This window comes from Triticum dicoccoides, chromosome 6B (assembly GCF_002162155.2).
Source record: "Triticum dicoccoides isolate Atlit2015 ecotype Zavitan chromosome 6B, WEW_v2.0, whole genome shotgun sequence".
NCBI lineage: Eukaryota > Viridiplantae > Streptophyta > Magnoliopsida > Poales > Poaceae > Triticum > Triticum dicoccoides.
The window spans coordinates 723,831,348-723,852,981 of NC_041391.1; the positions used below are offsets into that span (position 1 = coordinate 723,831,348).

Below are 21,634 nucleotides of genomic sequence, written 5' to 3' on the forward strand. Positions count from 1 at the left end.
CACGGTTGTGCTTTCGCGAGAGTAACGGCCGTGCCTCCTCCGAAACGAAAAAATGCGTTTTTTGTTTTTTTTTCTTTCGCGAGAGTCACGGTTTTGCTTCTGCGAGAGGCACGGTTGTGCTTTCGTGAGAGTCACGGTTTTGCTTCCGCGAGTGGCACGGTTGTGCTTTCGCGAGAGTCACAGCCGTGCCTCCTCGAAAACGAAAAAAAAAACGTCTTTTCTCTTTTTTCCTTCCGTGAGAGGCACGGTTATGATTTCGTCAGAGGCACGGACGTGCCTCTTTCGGAAAGGGAAAAAACCTGTGCTCCTAGTTTGGTTTTTTCATCTGGTTTTTTTATGAAAAAAAGTTCATCAAAATCTATCAACATTGGATCTAGTTTTGAAGATCTCGACGCGAGGAATCCAACGGCGAAAGCGGTTCGAGATTTGGACGCACGGTTTAAGAGATAAAACGTTTTGAATAAAGTGATCTACGAAAAAAGGAAAAACTCACAGGTTGCGACAAGTGGTGCACATGCAGCGCGCCACTTGTCGCAACTTAAGACGAGTACTCCTTAACTAGTGATTTCGTCCTTCCGATGCCCATCGCTATCTTGTTTTGGATTTGTTTTCGTCAGTGGCTTGGCGTGTCTTGGGCTCCGAACTCCATGCTAGAGCTCCGGCCTCTTGTCCTTTCTCTGGTTAGGCAAACCAAAAGGCTTTTCTGGTTTGGGTTTCCCATCATGTGCTGAATCGTGTGGACTACTAGAAACAAGTTTACCATTCCTAACAAACCGATTGATTGCATTTTTCATCTATATTTGTTTTTGCAGCAGGGAAAATTATTGATTAAGGAGAGCGACAAGGATGTTGTGGAGCCACTGATTGCGTGCGTGCGAGAGAGGGCAACTTCGTGCCTGAATGCGGATCGGCCACGTCACCGATAGATGGGGATCTATCGTCACCTCCTTAGCCTCTTTTGTTGTTCTTCTGTCGGCTCTTTTTCCTGTGCTGGCTGATTCTATTTCTCTGTACTTGGGCCTCTGGTATTGGCAAAATTTCGTGTTTTGACCCTTTTGGCTAACAAATTCAGGATCTGACCCCCCTCTGGAAAAAGTTCGGGATCTGGGGGTCAGATCCCGAACTTTTTCCAAAGGGGGGTCAGATCCTGAATTTGTTAGCCAAAAGGGTCAAAACACGAAATTTTGCCTCTGTTAGTCTTGGATGTTTGAACTTGGATGTATGCTACTTGTTGGCTGCGTGTTGGCTTTATTACTTTAAAGTCGGGCCTTCGGCCTTTTATCTAGAAACAGCTTTATGGAGATGTGTGTTTTGATCGGTTTCGAGCGAGCAACCATATCTTTTGGAAAAGGAGGCTGAATCCTCGGCATTTTCATCTTTGCGATGCACATAACCATTTTTATAAATTATTATTATTAAGCAAAGTATAGAGCAAAGGCAACTTCGACCAAACCATTACAAGGTATAAAATTAACACGGATGAAAGTCAGACTTCTTCCGCGGCAATGCCTTCAAAAAGAAATAAACATCCTTGTCACCAACCAATTTAATTAGCTTTTCTATAGTTGCTTTCTGGAGTAGTAGCTGGCAGTGCACAAATATTTTTCTGGAGTAGCTGGTACGTAGTTGATATAAACTAATGGCCAATAATTGAGCGTCTTAATTTTGAACTAGTCTATGCTTTGTTTTCTGCAGCTTGGTTGTTGACTATTCTCTCCCTCACTTCCAAGGGATCCCTTCCCAATCACAATCTTCCACAGCTCCCACAACCATTTTCCTCCTTTGCCACAGCTCTCCTCTTCTGGTTCTTCTTCTGCATCCTGATTTCGTTTCCATTCATTTCTGCCCTTTTCTGAAAACAGAAAGAAAAGGTTCGGTAATCTTTGAAGCTTCTATGCATAGGTTTTATTTCTGAATCAAGAGAGAAACAAACTCAAAAAAACAGTCTTTCCGCATTCTACTTCTGTTTACCAATTTTCCTGCCATTCTTGCCAAGATTTCAAAATAAACAAAACTTTTTTGCGCGTTCTTGTAGGTTATAGAGTAAAGGACATTGTTGTTTTTGCTACTCTTTGCTTTCACAACTTTATTTCCGATTGAACGTGAATCACCCTTGTCTTGCTTGTTCTATTTGAATACACAAACAGAACTCAAAGAAGAATTTCTCGTGCTCCTGTTTTCATTTGTGTCCTCTTCTCTTTCTGTGTCAAAACCTTATACTTCTTCTGAAACAAGTTCCGGAGAAGGGCTCTTCCACGATAAAAGAAGAGACACAGTAAGCACTTTCTTGCAACTTTATCTGTTATAACTTTATCTTTTATCTATTCAAACCTCTTAACAAACGGACATATTTTTCCAGAACTCCAATCCGCTATAGCTCAAGTTATAGTACATCATCCATATAGAGCGTGATATATATTCTACTTCGTCTTATGCTAGCAGATAATTCTCCCTTTGATGAATTTCTTAGTCTCTTGATACTCAATATGCTTCTGCCCAAAAACTGATAAAAACTTGTCCGCTACTGTTGAAAAAACTATTGTTACCAAGTAATTCAGTAATGCTCCCTTGTTAACTCCTTAATTATTTTGTTGATATGAACAGTTATTTCAAGTTTTTAGGCTCTACTGGTTAACTCCTGTTAGAACAAGATTTTGGTATGTTTGTCAGTTCCTAGAAAAGTTCTTTAAACCGAATGGCCCAAATAGTTTAATCAGTCGCTAGAAAAGTTCTTCACAGGGATCTGTTAGCATGTACAATTACAGAAGATAGATTTGGACGCATCCAGTGTTCTTACAAATAGTATAACAATATAAACTCGCACAAGTTCAAAGAGAATCACACAAGATATCCCATCGTCGTCTAACATCGGTGTCCAATCTGAATGCGGAAACAAAACTCAAACATGATCTTCTCGTGGCCCTGTTTTCATTTGTGTGATTAGTTCTCCTGGAAGAACACATATATATTAAGATTGTTTTTTTACCTGCAATTATTATACAAGAGACACAGTAAGCACTTTCTTGCGATTTTATCGATTACTCCCTCTGTCCCATAATGTAAGACGTTTTTTGACACTACACTAGAGTTAAAAAACATCTTACATTATGGAACGGAGGAAGTATATTATTACAAATCTCCACAATCGAACATATTTCCGCAACTCCTTTCTGATGCAGTCATATACTCCCTCCGTCCGGAATTACTACGTCCATTTCTCCAACAAGTAATTCCGGACGGAGAAAGTATATAATACACCTTCCATATAGAGAAGTTCTTCATAGGGATCTGTTAGCATATACAATCACGCAAGATATATTGGGTTACAAGTAGTATAACAGTGTAAAGTTGCACAAGTTCAAACATAAGAGAATCACACAAGATTTGTGAGTATTCAACATCTCAAAGCTTGCGCTCCATCTGCCATTGCATGTAGCCTATGCTTTTCATAAACTTAATTGATTGGTGTTTTTCCTTGCCATATACAGTACATCACTGAGACACAACAATTGTCTGTCTTGCAGTACTGATTCTTCGAACAAGTGCCAAAAATGCCAATTGAGGCGCCGGCGCTTGGTCCTTTGCTCGGAAATACTGTCAGCACGGTCATAAGTCCATTCTACACGCTCTTCTCCACAAATGCCACGTATTGCTTCACCGCTCGCACAAACGTGAGGAATCATAGGACTGAAACTGAGACTTTGAAAGGCAACTTGCTTCGTATCGAAGAGACAATTACACATGGCGAAATGAATGGCTTGATACAAACAAAAGAGGCAGAGGATTGGGTGCAAAGGGCGAAGCAAGCCATATCCGAAGAAGAGGCAAACCGCAAGTCTTTTTTTGATCAGAGCTGTAGAATCTTTGGGTGCTCCTGCTCCTTGAATTGCTGGGGAAACTATAAGAGCAGCAAGGAAGCAGCTGAGAAGGTGGATGCTGTGAGAACATATATCAGTAGCACGCCTCAACCCGATAATATCACACGCGTACCACCTCCACCCCGTGTCATAGATTTGTCCACCCACTCTTCTCAACTTCCGCCAAGCAGAGAGGATACTCTCAACAATGCTCTCAGGTGCATTGAGGCAGTGGGAGCCATTGGAATATGGGGTCCAGATAAAGATGAGAAAACACAGCTTCTCAAGAAGATGAACGATTCATTTCTTGGGGAATGCCCCTTTGATTTTGTCATCTTTGTTACGGCCTCCAGTGAGCTCTCGGTACAAGCTCAAATTGTAAGCAGGCTCCGTACAGACACGGTTCCTGATTCGGCAACTCAAGCTACCAGGATATCTCAACTGCTCAGCAAAAAAAGTTTTCTGCTGCTGGCGGACGACCTTCGTGTGAAGCTAGACCTTCAAGCAGCTGGCATTCCATATCCTCTTGGAGATGTGCAAGTTGTGGACACTGTGCAAGTTTCTCGCTGGGTGCAGAGGAAAGTGGTAGTCACGTCAATATCACAATCCATATGTCATCTGATGGATGTAGAAAGGTACATACAAGTGCCTGATTTGGAAGAGCATGAAGCATGCCATCTGTTTGCAAAAGAATTTGGTGCGCATGATATTTATTCTGATCCCGGCATCGGGGCCCTTGCAGAGCAACTCGTAAGAGAACTAAAAGGCCTGCCATCAGATTTGATACGTTATGGGAAGGTAATGCAAGGAATAAGAGATGAAAGGCGGTGGGAGGACGCAATTGATGCCGTAAGGAGAGCAAACCTTCAAAGGGGCGACGACCCATTAAATTTGGTAAGTATTTATATCAACACTCATTTTTCATATTGTCGTTTTGAATATTTATTACACTATTTATGTGTGTAATTTGTCCTTGAAGACGGAAAAGATTGTGAGAAATCTCGAGAATGCAACACAAGACCTGAATGCCAAGGGGAAGGATGTCCATCGGGAGATCGCGGATGCTGAGCTACAACATAATAAAACACCAACGAATGAGGCGAAAAGATGGCTGCAAAAAGTGGATAACATCATTCATGATGTACAAGTGATGTCTCACGGTTGCAGGCAGTTGAAGATGGATGTTACTATGCTGGCATCTGAGAAGCTTCGCGAGGTTCAAGAATGTCTCAGTACTTGTCCCAGTACTATTGTTGTTGAGTCAATGCCACCTCCTGTCCAAGAGATGCCTGGTTCATCTATGTCAGCTGAGAACCTTAACCTTCAAGATGCGCTCCACTTCATTAAGGATGAACCCACAGTGGGAATGATTGGAATTTGGGGTCCAGGTGGAGTCGGCAAAACACATCTTCTCAAAAACATCAATAATTCATTTGGAGAGGGCATGGACTTCAATTTTGTTCTCTTTGTCACTGCCTCTAGAGGGTGCTCAGTGGAAAAGGTCCAGTCGCAAATCATAGAAAGGTTCAAGCTGCCAAGTAGTGGTTCTAAAAGTCGTACCATATATGAGTACATGAAGACGAAAAGCTTTCTTGTACTATTGGATGACCTATGGGATGAAATTGATCTAGAAGATGTTGGAATACCATATCCCCTTGGAAGTGCCAACAAACTCAGTAGAAAAGTGGTGCTAACAACAAGAATAAGAAAAGTTTGCGGCCAAATGAAGGTGAAGAAAGAGTTAAAAGTCGCATATCTACAGGAGCATGAGGCATGGCAGCTATTTGAAGAAAATACTGATTCCAAAACTCTTTCTAGTCCCCATATTGAAGATCTTGCTAGGGAACTTGTGAAGGAACTGAAAGGCTTGCCATTAGCTTTGAAAACTATTGGAAAAGCAATGTATCAGAAAGATGAATATCAATGGGAAACTGCCATCCAATATATGAAACAATCATGCTGCACTGAGGACAAAGACCCAATAGAACTGGGTATGGAAACTAATGTTTTTAGGCAGCTAAAGTTTAGTTATGACAAATTAAGAAATGACACATTAAGAGATTGCTTTTTGACTTGTGTACTATGGCCAGAGGATGCGAAGATTCGCAAAGTTGACCTTGCTCAATGTTGGATGGGCTCAGGTCTAGTGAATGAGCATGACATAGAATATTCCTTCAGGAAATCATATAGTTTGATAGCTGACCTTACAGCTGCATGTTTGCTAGAGAGCAGCGATGTTCGCCCAGGATCTTCCTTTGAAAATTCACATGGTTCTGTTAAAGTGCATGATGTGATTCGTGATATGGCTTTATGGATTTCTTGTGACTGTGGTGAGAAGAATGACAAATGGATTGTGGCGGCACCAGGTGACAGAGACAAAAAAGTTATTATCCTTTCGAACAAAGCTGAGTGCATCTCCTTGAGTTTCGACAGAATTCCTATCAGGTTTAATCTTGATCCATTAAAGCTGAGGATCTTGTGCCTTCGGAACAACGGATTGGATGAAAGCATTATTGAAGCAATTAAGAATTGCACTTCACTGACATATCTGGATTTGAGCGGAAACAACCTCAAGAGGATACCGGAAGAATTATGTTCCTTGGTAAACCTGGAATACCTTGATTTGTCAGAAAATGTATTTGGGGAAACTGGAGTGCCTCGATCCTTTGGAGATCTTATCAACCTCAAGTTCTTGTACCTAAAGTCTGGTGGTGGTTACGTGAGAATACCAGCTGGGGTCATTTCTAGACTTAAAGCATTGCAGGTAATAGACTTGAGGAGTCTCTTAAGAGAATGTACCCTATTCCTATTCCGAGAGTTGGGCACCCTACCTCAGTTGAAAGCGCTTGGTATTCTGGTAAGAGATTTAGCTCAGTTTGAGTCACTAGGAGAAGCGGCAAACCTCCCTGTTAGATATTTGGCTCTAAATGACGTAAGTGCACTCACTCGTATTTTATCAACCGACTTTGCACAAAGGACCTTGTATGAACTGGATATCAATGAAGAAAGATATTTTCTTGAACAAGATATCAATGAAGAAATCGACACTCGAGAAATAACAGTAGAACATGACACAGAACAACCAAGCAATCGTTTTGGTGCTCTCACCAACATCCGATTAACTATGACGAGATCCTTGAGAGAGATAAGAGCAACTCCATCATTTATATTCCCAAGACTCGCTTATTTGGAATTGTTTATGTGCCAACATCTATCGCACCTCTCTTGGGTTATGCATCTGCCTCGCCTTGAACAACTTCATATAGTTTCCTGTGACGGCATGGTGCAAGCATTTATGAGATGCCATGGTGACAGATTGTGCAACGGACAGGACAAGACAAAAACATTTCCTCGCCTCAAGCTTCTCTTTCTTATTTATAACGAATCGTTGGAAACTATTGGGGACAATGGTATGGAATTCCCATCCCTAGAGCGACTTGAGCTTGAAGGTAGTCTGGCATTGAAGAGGCTTCCTTTCCGGTCGGACAGTTTGCCACCAAAGCTGAAGGAGCTACGGTTTGATGATGCTAGATGCTGGGAGAGACTAGAATGCGAAGAAGGTGTCAAAACTATCCTGGAACCCTATATTAAATTTGGCAGACGACATCAGGGTTAAAAATTTCAACGAAGCTGATTTGTACGATTAGTAGTTAGTCCATTACATGATGTGGTAGATGTTGCTTTCTCCTGGCCTGGACACTCATGGTGTCAAGTTAAGACACAACTAGCAAAGAATTGTAGTACGTAGGAAATATTCAAGAGAAATTATTGCAGCTGAATTTGTGTAGCTTGCAATTTTATTTTTTTTTGAAATTTGTGTAGCTTGCAAATGATTCAGGGAACATTGGAGAGGATCAGATTCAGATAAGGAATGGAACTGTGTTGCTAGCTAGCTCTCTTGCGCTCCACGGAACAGAAATGTCAAGCCCAATTGTCACCTGGAAAGGGCGAGATTGCTTGGAAATTCAAATGACATCAGCAGCACCTACTCCCAAGTGAAAATAAGCTGGATGTTGGTCATGTAGAGGTTGATGCAGTTGCCATCGCCGCCCTACCGCAGTAGCTCCTTTGCCACAACCCACCTCAACGACCCACATGCTGCTGCACAACAAGCAACATATATGTTCAGGGAGAAATCAGGAGTCCATCACGATTGACCTCAAGAATGGAGGAAGAGGCAGGGGAGCATCCAGTGGGGATTCACGCTGCCCCGCCTTGCTGCTCGCCGCGCCTGCTGTTGCACTCCAGCTGCTCGATGAAATGCTAAAGAGAGAAGGGTTACACTGACAAATGGGGCGAAAATGCTACACTCATAAACGGACGCCGGGTAGGCCAGCCCTCCCGCCTTAATCCAATCACAAGTAATAAGCCAGTAAAGGTCCGTGGGTGTAGCATCGCTGCAAATGGGGCCATGTGCAGCAAAACGATTCAATGTAAGGGTGTGAAATTTTTGTGCCACGTCAGCCTAACTGGCGGGCTCCATCTGTCATAATCTCACTTAACAGAGATAGATCGGCCGATCAGTGATTTTTGCAAAATGATTACACAAGACGTGGTGTTTTCTGTAAAACAAATGTAACATGGTGTTTTCTGCAAAGACTTTATGATGACATTTCGTAAATGCAGATCGAGATGTTTGGTGTTTGTGTCGCCTTGATCCGGGCTCCATACGGGTGGCCCTGGTTAAGCACGATAGTGCATTTCTTCGTCTTGCTTTGGGCTCATGCACATACGATTTCTGGAGCGGCAACAATGAATTGTTTCCTTACCAAGATGAGGGCGATGCCCGTGCCAGTCCTCACACTCACATGGCGGACTCATGTCGTGGTGGGTTTGAACGTACCTCATGTCGTCTTTCAGATAGGTGGAGCGGGGATTCAAGAGGTTTGGTGTGGCCAAGATGAAGACTTGCGTCGGGTCTTAGTGATTTTTTTTGCTTTTGACGTGTTTGTTTGTTGCGAGTCTTTGTGTGAAAATAAATAAATTAAAAAGCTTGTATCTAAGTATTTGTTCATAGGTTATGTAATTGTGACTAGATTGGTATAGTGGTGGCATGGAATGGATGGTTGGGGTTTTGTTTGGTGACTGCTTGCCTTGGAGTAGTAAATAAAAGTAGAGAAGGTTCTTCATGTGATGAGTGTGAATTTCTCATCCTCCCTCATTGTCATTGTCATTGTCATTGTATGTAAAAATCTCATCTTTCCTTTCCTTTCCTTTCCTTTCCTTGACTGAAAGAAAGAAAAGCAGAGCAGAGCCGTGGAGTCTCCCTCCCAATCCCAATCCCAAGTCAGCCAGTCTGCAAAGGAGTCGTCTTTCTTCCCCTGCTCCGCCGCCGCCGCCGGCCCGGCGATGGCGCGCAACCCCTGCGACATCCGCCTCCTCCTCGTCGCCGCCGCCGTCGCCTTCATCTACATCCAAGTAAGAATCCCCTTTCCCTTCCTTTCCTTTCCTTTCCTCTGCTCCGCTCCGCCGTGGAACCAGATCCATCCGGGCTCGCCGGTGGGGGATCTGCTCCACCTACCCGCAAATCAGATTAATAATCCTATTTCCTCGATTGTGACTTCCCCTGTTTGCATCTTGTCTTCAGGTGCGGCTGTTTTCCGCCCAGTCTTCTTCTTCTTCTTCTTCTTCTAATTCCCACTCTTCAGACGCCGGACGCCTCGCGGAAGCAGTAAGGATTTCTTCTTTTCTTTTCTACCTAGACTTGAGTAGAGTAGGCTCTCTAGTCTAATTGATTTCATTCCCCGCTGCGCTGCCCTGCACTTTTTTTGAAGGAGAAATGCGAGAGCCAGCTGCACGCCATGATCGACCAGGTCAGCGCCCAGCAGGAGAAGATCGCCGCACTTGAAGGTACCTACTTTTACACCTTAGCTTTCCAGTCTGCTCTCACAATTCTGTCTCTCCTGATGCTGTTCCTTGATCAAGCTTCAAATGCTCCAAACACATAATTAGTTAATGTACTTGTCAACATAGATAGGCAGGTGTCTGTCTTCCTTGCTCTATTATGAAATTCCCCCTCATCTCAACTACGATCGCCGATAACCTGACTGTAACGCGTCTGCTGACACTTCTCAACATTATTCCCTGTCTGTACGTTGATGCAACAGAGATGAAGGTACGCCAAGACGAGGAGCGCGTGCAGCTCAAGATTTTAATCCAAGATCTTGAAAGTAAGTATGCAAGTATTGTTTAGTAGGAATATTGTTTAAATATGGCACTGCAATAAATGGTGGTATTGAGTTTAACAATTAGTGCAACGCATTCAGTTTGGGCTGGATGCCGAAATGTTACCGAGACATCGGGAAAAACTTGAAGAATCTAACTCTACTTTTATCATTTCTTTTGGATGCAGAGAGGAGTTTACAGACCTTAACAAACAAGAACGTGGTATGTATGTCATCTTACTAACCTTTATTGCTCTACAGGATCGACCTCATCTCTTTCTGTACATCAGGTTCCTGTCGCCGCTGTTGTCATAATGGCTTGCAATCGACCAGACTATTTGCAGAGGACAGTCGAATCTATCCTCAAGTACGCTCTGTTTTCTCCATTCCTTCATTTCCCAAAACAAGAAAATTTTAATGTCGACTGTTTCCTTTAATTCCCTGAGAGCCCACTCAGTTGATGCCATGTGCCTCAGTTATATGTGAAATCAAGTTGCAACCTCACCAATCATACAACATCTCTTAAGGAAACTGTGGCTGAATTACTCTCTAATCTGATTATGAAGCCTACTTGCTCCCTTTACATCCATGTAGCTTTAGTTTGTAGAACAGTCTTCCTGACAAAATAAATGATGGACAATATCTTTTCCAGGTATCAGAAAGCAGTTGCTTCAAAGTTCCCACTGTTTATATCACAGGTACTCTGGTAGTAGTAATTTCAGTTCTTGTTTTCAGTATCTTTAACTGTGTGGGAAGGAAATTTTTACACTGCTCCTTCCAATCGCAGGATGGAACAAATGGAGAAGTAAAAAAGAAAGCTTTGAGTTACACTCAAATAACATTTATGCAGGTGCGGAAAGAAACACTTGCTTTATGCTTCTTAATTGCCTGATAGAATCGAACAACTCTGTTTCTCTTGTAATATTGTTAGCATATCTGATACTACATGTCATGCATGACTGCTCATACCAAGTAGGCATATAAGTACAAAAATTGAAATAAAAATTTGGCCTGCAAGAAGCTGGAGATGTACCGAGAGGTGGTAGCGAATCTAGATGGGGGTAGGACTGTATTTGAGACATATCAGAGCAACACTAATCCAACAGCAAAATGGCTTAGCCACAACCCACAAGGGAGACATGTTCACTTATGGCATCTTGATGTGCTGCTTTTTAAGAGAGCACTAGATTGTTTTGGTACTGGGAAAGTAGGTTATGTACGTAGATGTCAGATGCAGTGATATCAGTGGTCCAAACATGAAATGGTCTTCCCCTGGTACAACATCGATGGGAACTGCTACCCTCAAGGAAACGATGCAATGAAGTGGGAGGGGGGTGGGGGGAGGTTACTGAATTTGGATGATTCTCTTTTCGAGTTTCAGTCTTCTCTACATAGCGTTTCCAGTATTTCTCTAAGAGTGCAGGCTACCAGCAAATGATTTGTTTAGCTAGCACTCAGTGTTCTTTTCGCCTTTGATGTGTTGCAGCATGTGGATCTTGAGCCTGTGCGCACTGAAAGACCAGGAGAAAACGTTGCATATTACAAGATAGCTAGTAGGTGGTCCTCAATTGATGAGTGTTTTCTTAGGAGTTGATGATATGATTGATTCTTGTCCTAATGATGTTTCTTAACTCAGACCACTATAAATGGGCCTTGGATGAGCTATTCATTAAGCATGATTTTCGTCGAGTAATCATTCTGGAAGGTCTGATTTCTTTTTGATGATTCTTTGACTGTCTTGTTCTTTGATATTTTCCGCATGCCATCTCATTTCCATGGTTTATTGGTTAACAGATGACATGGAGATCGCCCCAGATTTCTTTGAGTACTTCGAGGCTGCAGCGAAATTACTTGACACTGACAAGTATGTTACTACTGTACTCTATTTTATACTCCCTCCGTCCCATAATGTAAGACGTTTTTTGACACTACACTAGAGCCAAAAAACGTCTTACATTTTGGGACGGAGGGAGTACATGGCAAGACAGTGAAGTAATATCAGGTGTGTCTAATTATGTTACTGTGATTGTTGTCGTTGTGGCATTGAAGGTCGATAATGGCTGTTTCATCTTGGAATGACAATGGGCAAAAGCAGTTTGTTTATGACCCAAGTTAGTATTCTGATAGGCCTCTGTTCAACTTTATTTCCGCATTAATAGGGAAAGATACTCATTTTTCTACATAACCCATTGCAGAGGCTCTTTACCGTTCGGACTTCTTTCCTGGGCTTGGATGGATGCTAACGAAGTCAACATGGATGGAGCTGTCACCAAAGTGGCCCAAAGCATATCCTTACTGCTGCCTACTGAATCTTACATTAGCATATGTATACTTTTTTAACTACCTTGTATCATCTGCTTCTTCCTTGACAAGAGTTTACTTATTGGGATGACTGGGTGAGGCTAAAGGAGGTACACAGAGATCGGCAGTTTATTCGGCCAGAAGTATGCAGAACATACAACTTTGGCGAGCATGTATGTTGGCAAATTTATGACTGCATTTTCACATGCTATAATAAGCAATATCTTAGCCCTTCAATATTTAGAGCCATTGGTTCTGGATTGCTGGCATTTACACTTGGGTTTTTGTTCTTCCGTTCCAGGGATCAAGCATGGGACAATTCTTTGATCAATACTTGAAACCAATCAAGTTAAATGATGCTCATGTATGCAGATCTTCCCATGTGTTTAAATTTTATAAGCTCTTTGTTGCTTGAGACTTACTTGTGCCCCTCTTGTGGTCACAGATTGACTGGAATTCCGAGGACCTGAGCTACCTCAAGGAGGTAAGGATTATTAATCTGTTATTCAGAGAGAAAGTTGCTGTTTCCATAAGGGCGTGCCTAATACTTGTGCTGGTGGCATCAGGACAAGTTTCTGACCAAATTTGGAAAAGACGTGGCTAGTGCCACACCTGTGCATGGATCCGATGCTCTGTTGAAGGCTCACAATCTGGATGTGGACGTAAGGATTCAGTATGACAATCAGGGCGACTTCGAGCGTATAGCTCGTCAGTTTGGAATATTTGAAGAGTGGAAGGTTCCTTGCTAACTCAATCCAATTCTTAACCTTTTTCATTGTCAAGTGAGCCAAATTACAGTTTCTGTGTGACGTCTGAAGACTGATCTTTGCTCTAGTAGGAAATGCGTAACAATCTGAGTATTATAGTCTTCCAGTAGAAAACATGACGGCTCATGTTCTGTTTTTTCTGCCCTTGTTTCGCAGGACGGTGTCCCACGGGCGGCTTACAAAGGCGTGGTGGTGTTCCGGTACAAGAGCAGCCGAAGACGGATATACCTGGTGGGCCCCGACTCTCTTGGCCAACTCGGGGTTTAGCTTAGCGTTGCCAAGGTGGGGAAATCTGTCGACGACGTGGGGAAGTTGACGCCCTGATGTAGCAAAACATTGAATGACGGGTGCAAATTGAATGCACAGTTGCCAAGGATATTTTTCCTTTTTTATGATGGATGGATGGATGGATGGATGAGGGGTGTTTGTTTCGCCCTCGAGTCAGGTCTCGAGGGGTTTCGCTGTTCATCCAGAGTGGAGGATGGGATAGAGTAGAGTAAGAGCAAGGGAAGAAGAGCGCAGGGTGTAGAGATGTATTGACAGAGATACATTATTTGGCTGGGATTCATTCATCCATGTCCATGTGTGTGTGTGTGTGTGTGTGTAGTTAGCTGAAGGGTTTGTTTGTATTGAAGCAAGTTTGTGAGTGTGTTTACTAGTTACATGATGATCTAACAAGAATATATGTATAATGGTTCCCTTTAGCTGACATGGCATTATGCTTGAGAAGAGAAGAAAATTGTTGCTTGTGTTTTTGAATATTGGTTATGCTGGTTTTGAAGTTTGAAGCTGTGTGTCCATGTGAGAAGAGTCCAGTCTAGGCAGCAATATTCATATGTATATCTCTGTCTCTGTCTCTGTCAGTGTGTGTAGCAGGGTAGTAGGGTAGTTGGGTTGGAATGGGTTGGAATGGATCAAAGACTAGAGAGAGGTAGGTGGGAATGGATCAAGTCCCATCCATTTGATGATGTTTAATGCAGAAGAAGATAATGACAGTGATTAGACTTATTGGCTGATAAAGAGAGGAAAGAAAAGGGAACCCAGGTAGCACATTCTACTTAGTAAGTAGAATTATTTGAGTTGACCAAAACACAACTCCAAGAGGAACCAGCCAGCCATCAATTATTTGACTTTTGTTAAAACAGCCACACATATATGCAACTTTTGTCTTTTTTCTTTTTACTTATATATGCTAGTTCCATCTCAAAATGTAAGACCTTATTTTAGCCTAAAAAGGTGTTACATTTTGAGAGGGATGTAGTAGTAGTAGTAGTAGTAGTAGTAGTAGTAGTAAAGTTGAATGAGGTTAGTAGGTGGTGGAGTAAAATTAAATTAAGAAGAAGGAAGGAAAGAAAGAAAGATAGAAAGAGGGTTTCTTGTGTGGCAGTAAAAAAGAAGACTGCTCTTGTAGTTTCTTTTATTATTAACAAGAAAGAAATAAAGGAAAAAAAGAAAGATGGTTGATTGATTAATTGATTGATTTTGGGTTGAGTCGTTGTTGTTGTTGACCTTGGGACAGGGTAAACGGCAAACTTTGCTTTGGTTTTGGGGCCTGGTCTTCCATTTCCATTTGCATCTGCATCTGCATTTGGTGGTGGTGGATTCAGTCAGTCAGTCGGATCCTACTACTACTACTGTAGTAACTTTGGCAGTATGAATATGAAATAAAAAGAGCAACTTTCTTTCTTTTCATTTCATTTTCGAGCTGTCGTCGGCAGGCAGCTCAGCACAGCACAGCACACAAGAGCTGCTTCTTTCTTCTTCTTCCCCAGCCTGCCTGCGACTTTGATTGATTCCTTGTCCTCCCCTCCTCTTGCTGCTGAGGACGCGCCGCCGACTCTCCTCTTGCTGCTGCGCCCCGCCGCCCCCGCGCAGATCCAAGAAAGAAAGAAGAGAAAGAAATCGATTTCTTCTCCCTCCGCCCATCTCCACCTCATCATCTCTATCAGGTTTGCTCCGCTCTGCTCTTTATTTATTAATTGATGATCCCCCGCTGCAACCGCAACCACCAAACAAATATTACTGCTTCATCAGAGTGTCCTCCCCATTGATTTTGGGTTGCCCTCCCCATTGATTTTGATTTCTAGTATTGGATTGGGTTGAGGACAAGTTTTCTAGGTTTGGACCTTCAATTCAATTCCATTCCATTCCTAGGTAAGGTAGGGTAGCAGCAGCAGCAGCTTACTTAGTTTTGACTACCTCAAGGGAAGGTCAATCTCTAGGCCTGTAGCTGTATGTAGGCTCTGTAATTCAATTCAGATAAGCACTACACCTATCTATCATCATTTTCATTTCAATCTCATTTCGTTTCACCTATGTTTATGTATGCCATATATCCTCTCCACAAACATATATAGATAGGCCATTTCTCACTCTAGATAGGTACCCAATTCCTACACTAGATACATAGGTAGCAGCAGCTTAACTGATTGATTTGAACTATCCACCTGCTCCCATATCATCCTTGTGCCATTTCTTTATCTCTCTCTCTTCTTTGCTCCATCAAAACTGCTTCATCATTCATCTTTAACACAGTATATTAGGTTCAATTTTGCTTCATCATTCATCTTTAACATAGGCTCTGGTACAATACACAACAGGTCACACCATTACTTTCACCTACCCTACCCTATCCTATCCTATCCTATCCTATCCACTAGTGCCTGGGCTGGGACACCAAGCAAGTCTTCATACATTCACATACAGACAGACAGGCACCCTTTTATCCAAAAATTTAATTTGCTCAACAAAACTCCCTTTTACTCCCTCTGCATCTTAATATAAGACGTTTTCTGAAAGTGTCAAATCAAAAAACGTCTTATATTTTGATGCACACCACACGGAGTATTATCAACGGCCTAGTTACTTAACTTTCTGGTTTTAATCATGTTGGTGTTCCTACCATCACCATTCTGACATGCTTTCAACTTCACCATATACTAACTGCACTATTGCTGTTGCTGCTGCTGCATCTTATCTATGCAATTTTAACCTTTGTTTGTATTCCCCATCCACATCGTTATCTGACTTGTGTGGCATTTGCACTGGACACACGCATCACTGTGAGTTTGTAGTTTTCACTTTAAAGTTTTGGACCTTGGCCTTGATTCATTCCTAGTAGATAGGTGGTCACTGTCAAGTTGCTTCTCAATCCTACCTCTTTCACCCTTTCTGTCATTTATTCATTCCTCCATATATCAAAGACTTGCTTCATTTTCAGCCGTGTACATGTTGATAAACCATCAGTATCATCGCATTTCACCTATCCATGAGTGGGTAACAAGTGTATGTATGATTCAGGTCATAAAACGCCCCTTTATCCAAAAGATTGTTCCAAAACTCCCCTTTATCCACTGCCTACTCAGCTCACTGGTGCCAATTAGTAGTAATTAACTCTCTGATTTTACTCATTACTCATGTTTGTGTTCCTTCCATCACCCCAACCTTGGTTTCAACTCCACCAAACTAAGTGCACTATTGCTACTGCTGCTAATTCACAACAAATATCAGTGACAGAGGAGGAGCGTTCTGAAGGTGTCTATGCCGCTATATATACCAGATAACTCAACTTTACCAAAACAAATTCAGTGAACATTGCTATTGCTGCTGCTGTATCTATGCCGATATTAAATCTTAGCATTTATATTCCCCAAGTGTATCTTCACCTATCCATAAGTTGGGAATAAGTGTATATTCAGGTTACAGGCACCTCTCCAAAGTTTGCTCAACACTCCCCTTTATGCATATGTCTAGTTAGCTCACTCACTGGTCCTTCAGAACTCCCCCTTTAATCATGTTTATTTATGCTCCGTCCATCACCAGCCCCAATCTTAGTTTCAAATTCCACAAACTGCACTATTGCTATTGCTGCTGCTGCTGTATTAATTAATCCTTACAATCTATATATATATACCCAGGATCTCGACTTCACAAAATCTTATTGCTATTGCTGCTGTATTCATGTCAATATTAATTATTTCCTACAATATATATACCCAAGATATATTGCCAAAACTACTAGTTCACTGCACCACTGCTATTTCTGCTGCTGTTGCTGTATCTACGCCGCCAGTATTAATTCTTACCATATGTACCTCGCAATTCGTTATCTGACTCGTGTGGCATCTGCACTGAACAGCTGCAAGATGATGGCCCGGAATTCAGACGGCGAGCTGGAGGAGCAGTCCACGGAGGGGTACCAGGAGGCGGCGTTCGAGGCCTTCATGTGCCCGCTCACCAAGCAGGTCATGCAGGACCCAGTCACCATCGAGACCGGCCAGACATTCGAGCGCGAGGCCATCCTCAAGTGGTTCAGGGAGTGCCGCGACAACGGCCGCAGGCCCACCTGCCCGCTCACGCAGCGCGAGCTCCGCACCACCGACATCAACCCCAGCATCGCCCTCCGCAACGTCATTGACGAGTGGAGGGCCAGGAACGACGAGAAGGACCTTGAGAAGGCCTGCAACGCCCTCAGGCTGCACCCCGAGGACGACGAGGACGAAAGCGTGCGCGCCATGGCCTACATCTCGCAGATATGCCAGCGGAGCGGCGCCAAGAAGAACCTCGTGCGCGCCCAGGGCATCATATCCACGCTCGCCGACTTGCTCAAGAGCAGCAGCAGGAGGGTCCGCCTCAAGTCCCTGCAGGTCCTCCGCACCGTCGTCGAGGACAATGATCAGAACAAGGTTCTTCTTTTCTTACCTTCCCTTCCCTCCTCAAGTCCTGAACTCCTGATGGATGGATGGATTTTCCACAGTTGGTCCAGTGTATATGCTAGCTATTCAAGTAAGTAACTATACGTATATGTTTGCAGGAAGAGCTGGGGAAGGGCGACACGGTGCGCACGATCATAAAGTTCCTGTCGAACGAGCATATCCAGGAGAGGGAGCTTGCGGTTTCCCTGCTGTATGAACTCTCGGAGTATGAGCCCGTGTGCGAAAGGATCGGCGCGGTCTATGGGGCCATACTGCTGCTGGTTGGCATGGGGAGCAGCAAGTCGGAGAACATGATGGCCGTGGAGAAAGCAGAGAAAACGCTCAAGAATCTGGAGAAGTATGACACTAACATCAAGCAAATGGCTGAAAATGGCAGGCTGCAGCCTCTCCTCACCAAACTGCTTCAAGGTTTGCATCATTATCTTCACTTTGCTTCATCATGTACTATTATAGTTTTGCTAATTCTGAGACTTTCTCACGGTCTGGTCCTCTGTTTTGAACTGCAAAAGGGGGATTATTTTAATTTGGAAATAATATGAACTGGTACATTCTCCTCACCAAACTGCATCAGGATCTTCATTTTTGCTTCACCATGTATTCTCTATTCTGTGAATTCTGAAACCTTCTGACATGCTGGTCTTTTGTTTTGAACTAGAACTTTGTACAAGGAAATCTGAAAATAACATAAACCATTTCAGTCTCTAGGTCTCTGTTTTGAACAACTGCAGAAAGGGAATTAGTTTGGAAATGATATATGGACCGTTTCAGTGCTCTTAATTAGATGAGCTTTTTTTGAAATGCAGGAGGGCCTGAGGTGCAGGTTACCATGGTTGAGTACCTCGGGGAGCTCGCGTTGGCCAACGACGTGAAGGTGGTGGTGGCGGAGCAGGTTGGAACTTTGCTGGTGAGCATCATCAAGACCGGCGGCCTGCCGGCGAGGGAGGCGACACTGAAGGCGATGAGGGAGATGTCATCCAACGAGCTGAGCGCCAAGATACTGCTGCAGGCCGGCATCCTGCCGCCGCTGGTCAAGGACCTCTTCTCCGTCGGCGCCAGCAGCCACTTCCCCATGAGGCTCAAGGAGGTCTCCGCCACCATCCTCGCCAACCTGGTCGCCTCTGGGGCCAGCTTCCGCTCCATCCCGCTCGACGACGCCGGCAGGCAGACGCTCCTGTCCGAGGACGTGGTGCACAGCCTGCTCCATCTCATCAGCAACACCGGCCCTGCCGTGGAGTGCAAGCTTCTCAACGTCCTGGTCGGCCTCACCAGCTCACCGGACACAGCCCAAGACGTGGTGTCGGCCATCAAGAGCTCCGGCGCGACCATCAGCCTGATCCAGTTCCTGGAGGCAGCTCACCGGGAGATCCGCGTCGAGTCCCTCAAGCTCCTGCGCAACGTGTCGCCGTACATGGGCGCCGAGCTCGCAGATGCCCTCGGCGGCCACCTGAGCAGCTTGCTCAGGGTGATATCCGACGCCGGTGGTGGTGGCGTGACAGAGGAGCAGGCGGCAGCCGTGGGCCTGCTGGGTGACCTCCCGGAGAGGGACTCGAAGCTGACGCGGCAGCTGTTTGAGCTGGGAGCGTTCGGTACGCTGAGCACGAAGCTGGCAGAGCTCCGGCGGGGCGCCATCCGCGGGAACCGGTACACGACGCCGCTGACGGAGGGCATGGTGAAGGTGATGTACAGGCTGACGTGCATGCTGCAGGAGGCGCCAGAGTACGTGGAGTTTGCGCGGGAGGCCGCCCTGGCGCCGTTGTTTGTGGAGCTCGTGCAGGTGAACGGGCAGGACGCGGTGCAGCTCTACTCGGCGATGGCGCTGGAGAAGCTGTCCCTCGAGACGAGGAACCTGACGGTCATCCCTGACCCCCCGCCGCCAGCGCCTTCCGGCAGCTTCCTGTGTGCGTGCTTCGGGGTGCCATCGTCGACGGCTGCTGCTCCAGGTCGTCCAGTGGGGGTGTGCCGCGTGCACGGTGGGTTCTGTTCGCTGCGGGAGAGCTTCTGCCTAGCTGAAGGCGGGGCCGGAGGCAAGGCGGTGGAGCGGCTGGTGGCGTGCCTGGACCACCTGAACCCGGAGGTGGTGGAGGCGGCGCTGGCGGCACTGGCGACGCTGGTGGGGGACGGGGTGGAGGCTGCGGAGGGTGTGGGGGTTCTTGGGGATGCCGACGGGCTGCGGCCGGTGGTGGACATCTTGGTGGAGAACCGGACGGAGGCGCTGCGGCGGCGGGCGGTGTGGGTGGTGGAGCGCATCCTGCGGGTGGAGGACATCGCGCAGGAGGTGGCGGCGGACCAGACGGTGGCGTCGGCGCTGGTGGAGGCGTACCGCAACGGCGACCCGCGCACCCGGCACACCGCCGAGCGCGCCCTCCGGCACCTGGACAGGATCCCGAACTTCTCCAGCGCGTTCCATGCCCAGGCACGCCGGCCATGAACATGACATCCATCATCTTGTTGTTGCCATCCTTTGTGTTTGAAATTGGAACCTTGTTTTTTGGTGCTGTGCTGTGTATGTAATATATATGCATGATGGATGTAAATGTGTATGTAGCTTGATTTTATTGGTTTGTTCATGTTTATTAATAGGGTACGTAGGAGTATCAAGTATTATGACAATCACAACCACAGGGATTATTACAATCAATGGTTTGATCAAATTCTCACAATTGAAGACATGTGATGCATGGTGATGATTTGTTAAGTTGCACCCTGATAATAAAGATGATGAAGATGTATGTAGAGATGACAAAATGTGTACATGGCATCTTGCTGTCGATTATTGCTTGCCTACCTGCCTACAAACACACTCTCGAGTTGCAGATTTGCTTGATTATTGCAGAGTTGCAGATTTGTGTGTGCATTTTCGTTGTAGCCGATGATTTCCTTTTGCCTTGTTAAGCCAGTGCTAGATGATGCGCTTGTATTAAGCCAGTGCTAGCAGGGTTTCATTGTTCTTATTTTTGCTCTGACATATTTCTAGAGGTGTCATTTTAGTGTCTGATGTTATGCAGACATGGAATTTTTCGTGGTACTAAGAGACCACCTTTTGGGTGTACTGGGATTTTAGATTGCCATTAAGCCGATGATATAATGGACTCCACTGTACCTTGTGCAATGTACAAGTGCTATTCCTATGCATAGCTTTTGGTACTGTGGAGTCATTTCTTAGCAACATTTCTTGTGAGCTTGTTTATGAGGCTCTTTGTTGCTCATGTACCTTCTGCAATGTACAAGTGCTATTTTATTTTTTCTCCAAGCCGATGATAGAAATGTGGCACAACACAAGTGCAAGGAGGTGAATTTTATACTACCTTGTGCAATGTACAAGCACATATCTCTTGGTCCTGTAAGAGTCATCTCCCTGCAATCTTTGTGTGCTACTACTTATTATGATTTATGAGGCAAAGATCTGGTCTATGGTGATGTTTTGGACACCATTGTAATGTGGCTGATGCAACACTGTCTTCAGCAGACAGCCACCAAAAGTATGAACCAGTCACAAATAGAGGTCGCTTCTACTTGATTTTATGTACTACACGTTGTACACAAAGGCTCACGTTGTACTACGTCCTGCCCTTACAGATGACCGTGAGCTTTCTTCGTGTACTACACGACACTGTGGTGTGCTTTTTGACAGTGTTCCTCTCCGTGCCAAGAGACCTAGGCTTCTTAGCCATCAGGTGAGTATGGTTAATCTGCATAATGTTTTTTTGAAGGTCCTTTTATCCATGACCTATTCTATTCTATTCTACTACGAGCCTATGACCGCGATATGAATAAGGCGAATGAACGATACAGAGAAAGATGATTATGTTTTGGTCACCGGGGAGGAGTGG

General features: G+C 44.6%; 3 protein-coding genes across 4 annotated transcripts; all 3 read left to right on the forward strand.

Annotated features, from left to right (window-relative positions):
* The first annotated feature begins 1,772 nt into the window (after nucleotides 1-1,772).
* Nucleotides 1,773-8,059, forward strand: LOC119321317 (disease resistance protein UNI-like). Its single transcript, XM_037595053.1, has 3 exons — nucleotides 1,773-2,275; nucleotides 3,525-4,751; nucleotides 4,837-8,059. The coding sequence occupies exons 2-3, from the start codon at nucleotides 3,552-3,554 to the stop codon at nucleotides 7,471-7,473; spliced, it is 3,837 nt and encodes a 1,278-aa protein (XP_037450950.1). The 5' UTR covers nucleotides 1,773-2,275; nucleotides 3,525-3,551; the 3' UTR covers nucleotides 7,474-8,059.
* Nucleotides 8,060-9,122: 1,063 nt separating this feature from the next.
* On the forward strand, nucleotides 9,123-13,850 carry LOC119325890 (alpha-1,3-mannosyl-glycoprotein 2-beta-N-acetylglucosaminyltransferase-like). 2 transcript variants are annotated; one of them, XM_037599613.1, is made up of 18 exons: nucleotides 9,123-9,275; nucleotides 9,445-9,528; nucleotides 9,632-9,707; nucleotides 9,965-10,027; nucleotides 10,210-10,244; nucleotides 10,312-10,388; nucleotides 10,674-10,719; nucleotides 10,809-10,871; nucleotides 11,508-11,574; nucleotides 11,658-11,726; nucleotides 11,816-11,885; nucleotides 12,071-12,132; nucleotides 12,217-12,307; nucleotides 12,402-12,495; nucleotides 12,624-12,686; nucleotides 12,768-12,806; nucleotides 12,889-13,059; nucleotides 13,246-13,850. In XM_037599613.1, the coding sequence occupies exons 1-18, from the start codon at nucleotides 9,207-9,209 to the stop codon at nucleotides 13,354-13,356; spliced, it is 1,350 nt and encodes a 449-aa protein (XP_037455510.1). In that variant the 5' UTR covers nucleotides 9,123-9,206; the 3' UTR covers nucleotides 13,357-13,850. The 2 variants fall into 2 exon arrangements, with proteins under 2 accessions (XP_037455510.1, XP_037455511.1); XM_037599614.1 differs by lacking the exon at nucleotides 10,210-10,244 and having other exon boundaries at nucleotides 10,283-10,388.
* A 950-nt stretch (nucleotides 13,851-14,800) lies between these two features.
* Nucleotides 14,801-20,232, forward strand: LOC119325892 (U-box domain-containing protein 24-like). The gene is made up of 4 exons (XM_037599615.1): nucleotides 14,801-15,038; nucleotides 17,228-17,774; nucleotides 17,903-18,212; nucleotides 18,608-20,232. Exons 2-4 carry the CDS (start codon nucleotides 17,235-17,237, stop codon nucleotides 20,230-20,232), a joined length of 2,475 nt encoding a protein of 824 aa, XP_037455512.1. The 5' UTR covers nucleotides 14,801-15,038; nucleotides 17,228-17,234.
* The last annotated feature ends 1,402 nt before the right edge of the window (nucleotides 20,233-21,634 follow it).

Bases quoted from the DNA above. Each gene is read 5' to 3' on its own strand.
- LOC119321317 (XM_037595053.1), top strand. From the start codon at position 3,552: ATGCCAATTGAGGCGCCGGCGCTTGGTCCTTTGCTCGGAAATACTGTC. The intron at 4,752-4,836 runs GTAAGTATTTAT...TTGTCCTTGAAG, and splicing joins GCGACGACCCATTAAATTTG to ACGGAAAAGATTGTGAGAAA.
- LOC119325890 (XM_037599613.1), top strand. From the start codon at position 9,207: ATGGCGCGCAACCCCTGCGACATCCGCCTCCTCCTCGTCGCCGCCGCC. The intron at 9,708-9,964 runs GTACCTACTTTT...TTGATGCAACAG, and splicing joins GAAGATCGCCGCACTTGAAG to AGATGAAGGTACGCCAAGAC. The intron at 12,687-12,767 runs GTATGCAGATCT...TTGTGGTCACAG, and splicing joins TCAAGTTAAATGATGCTCAT to ATTGACTGGAATTCCGAGGA.
- LOC119325892 (XM_037599615.1), top strand. From the start codon at position 17,235: ATGATGGCCCGGAATTCAGACGGCGAGCTGGAGGAGCAGTCCACGGAG. The intron at 17,775-17,902 runs GTTCTTCTTTTC...ATATGTTTGCAG, and splicing joins AGGACAATGATCAGAACAAG to GAAGAGCTGGGGAAGGGCGA. The intron at 18,213-18,607 runs GTTTGCATCATT...TTTGAAATGCAG, and splicing joins CCTCACCAAACTGCTTCAAG to GAGGGCCTGAGGTGCAGGTT.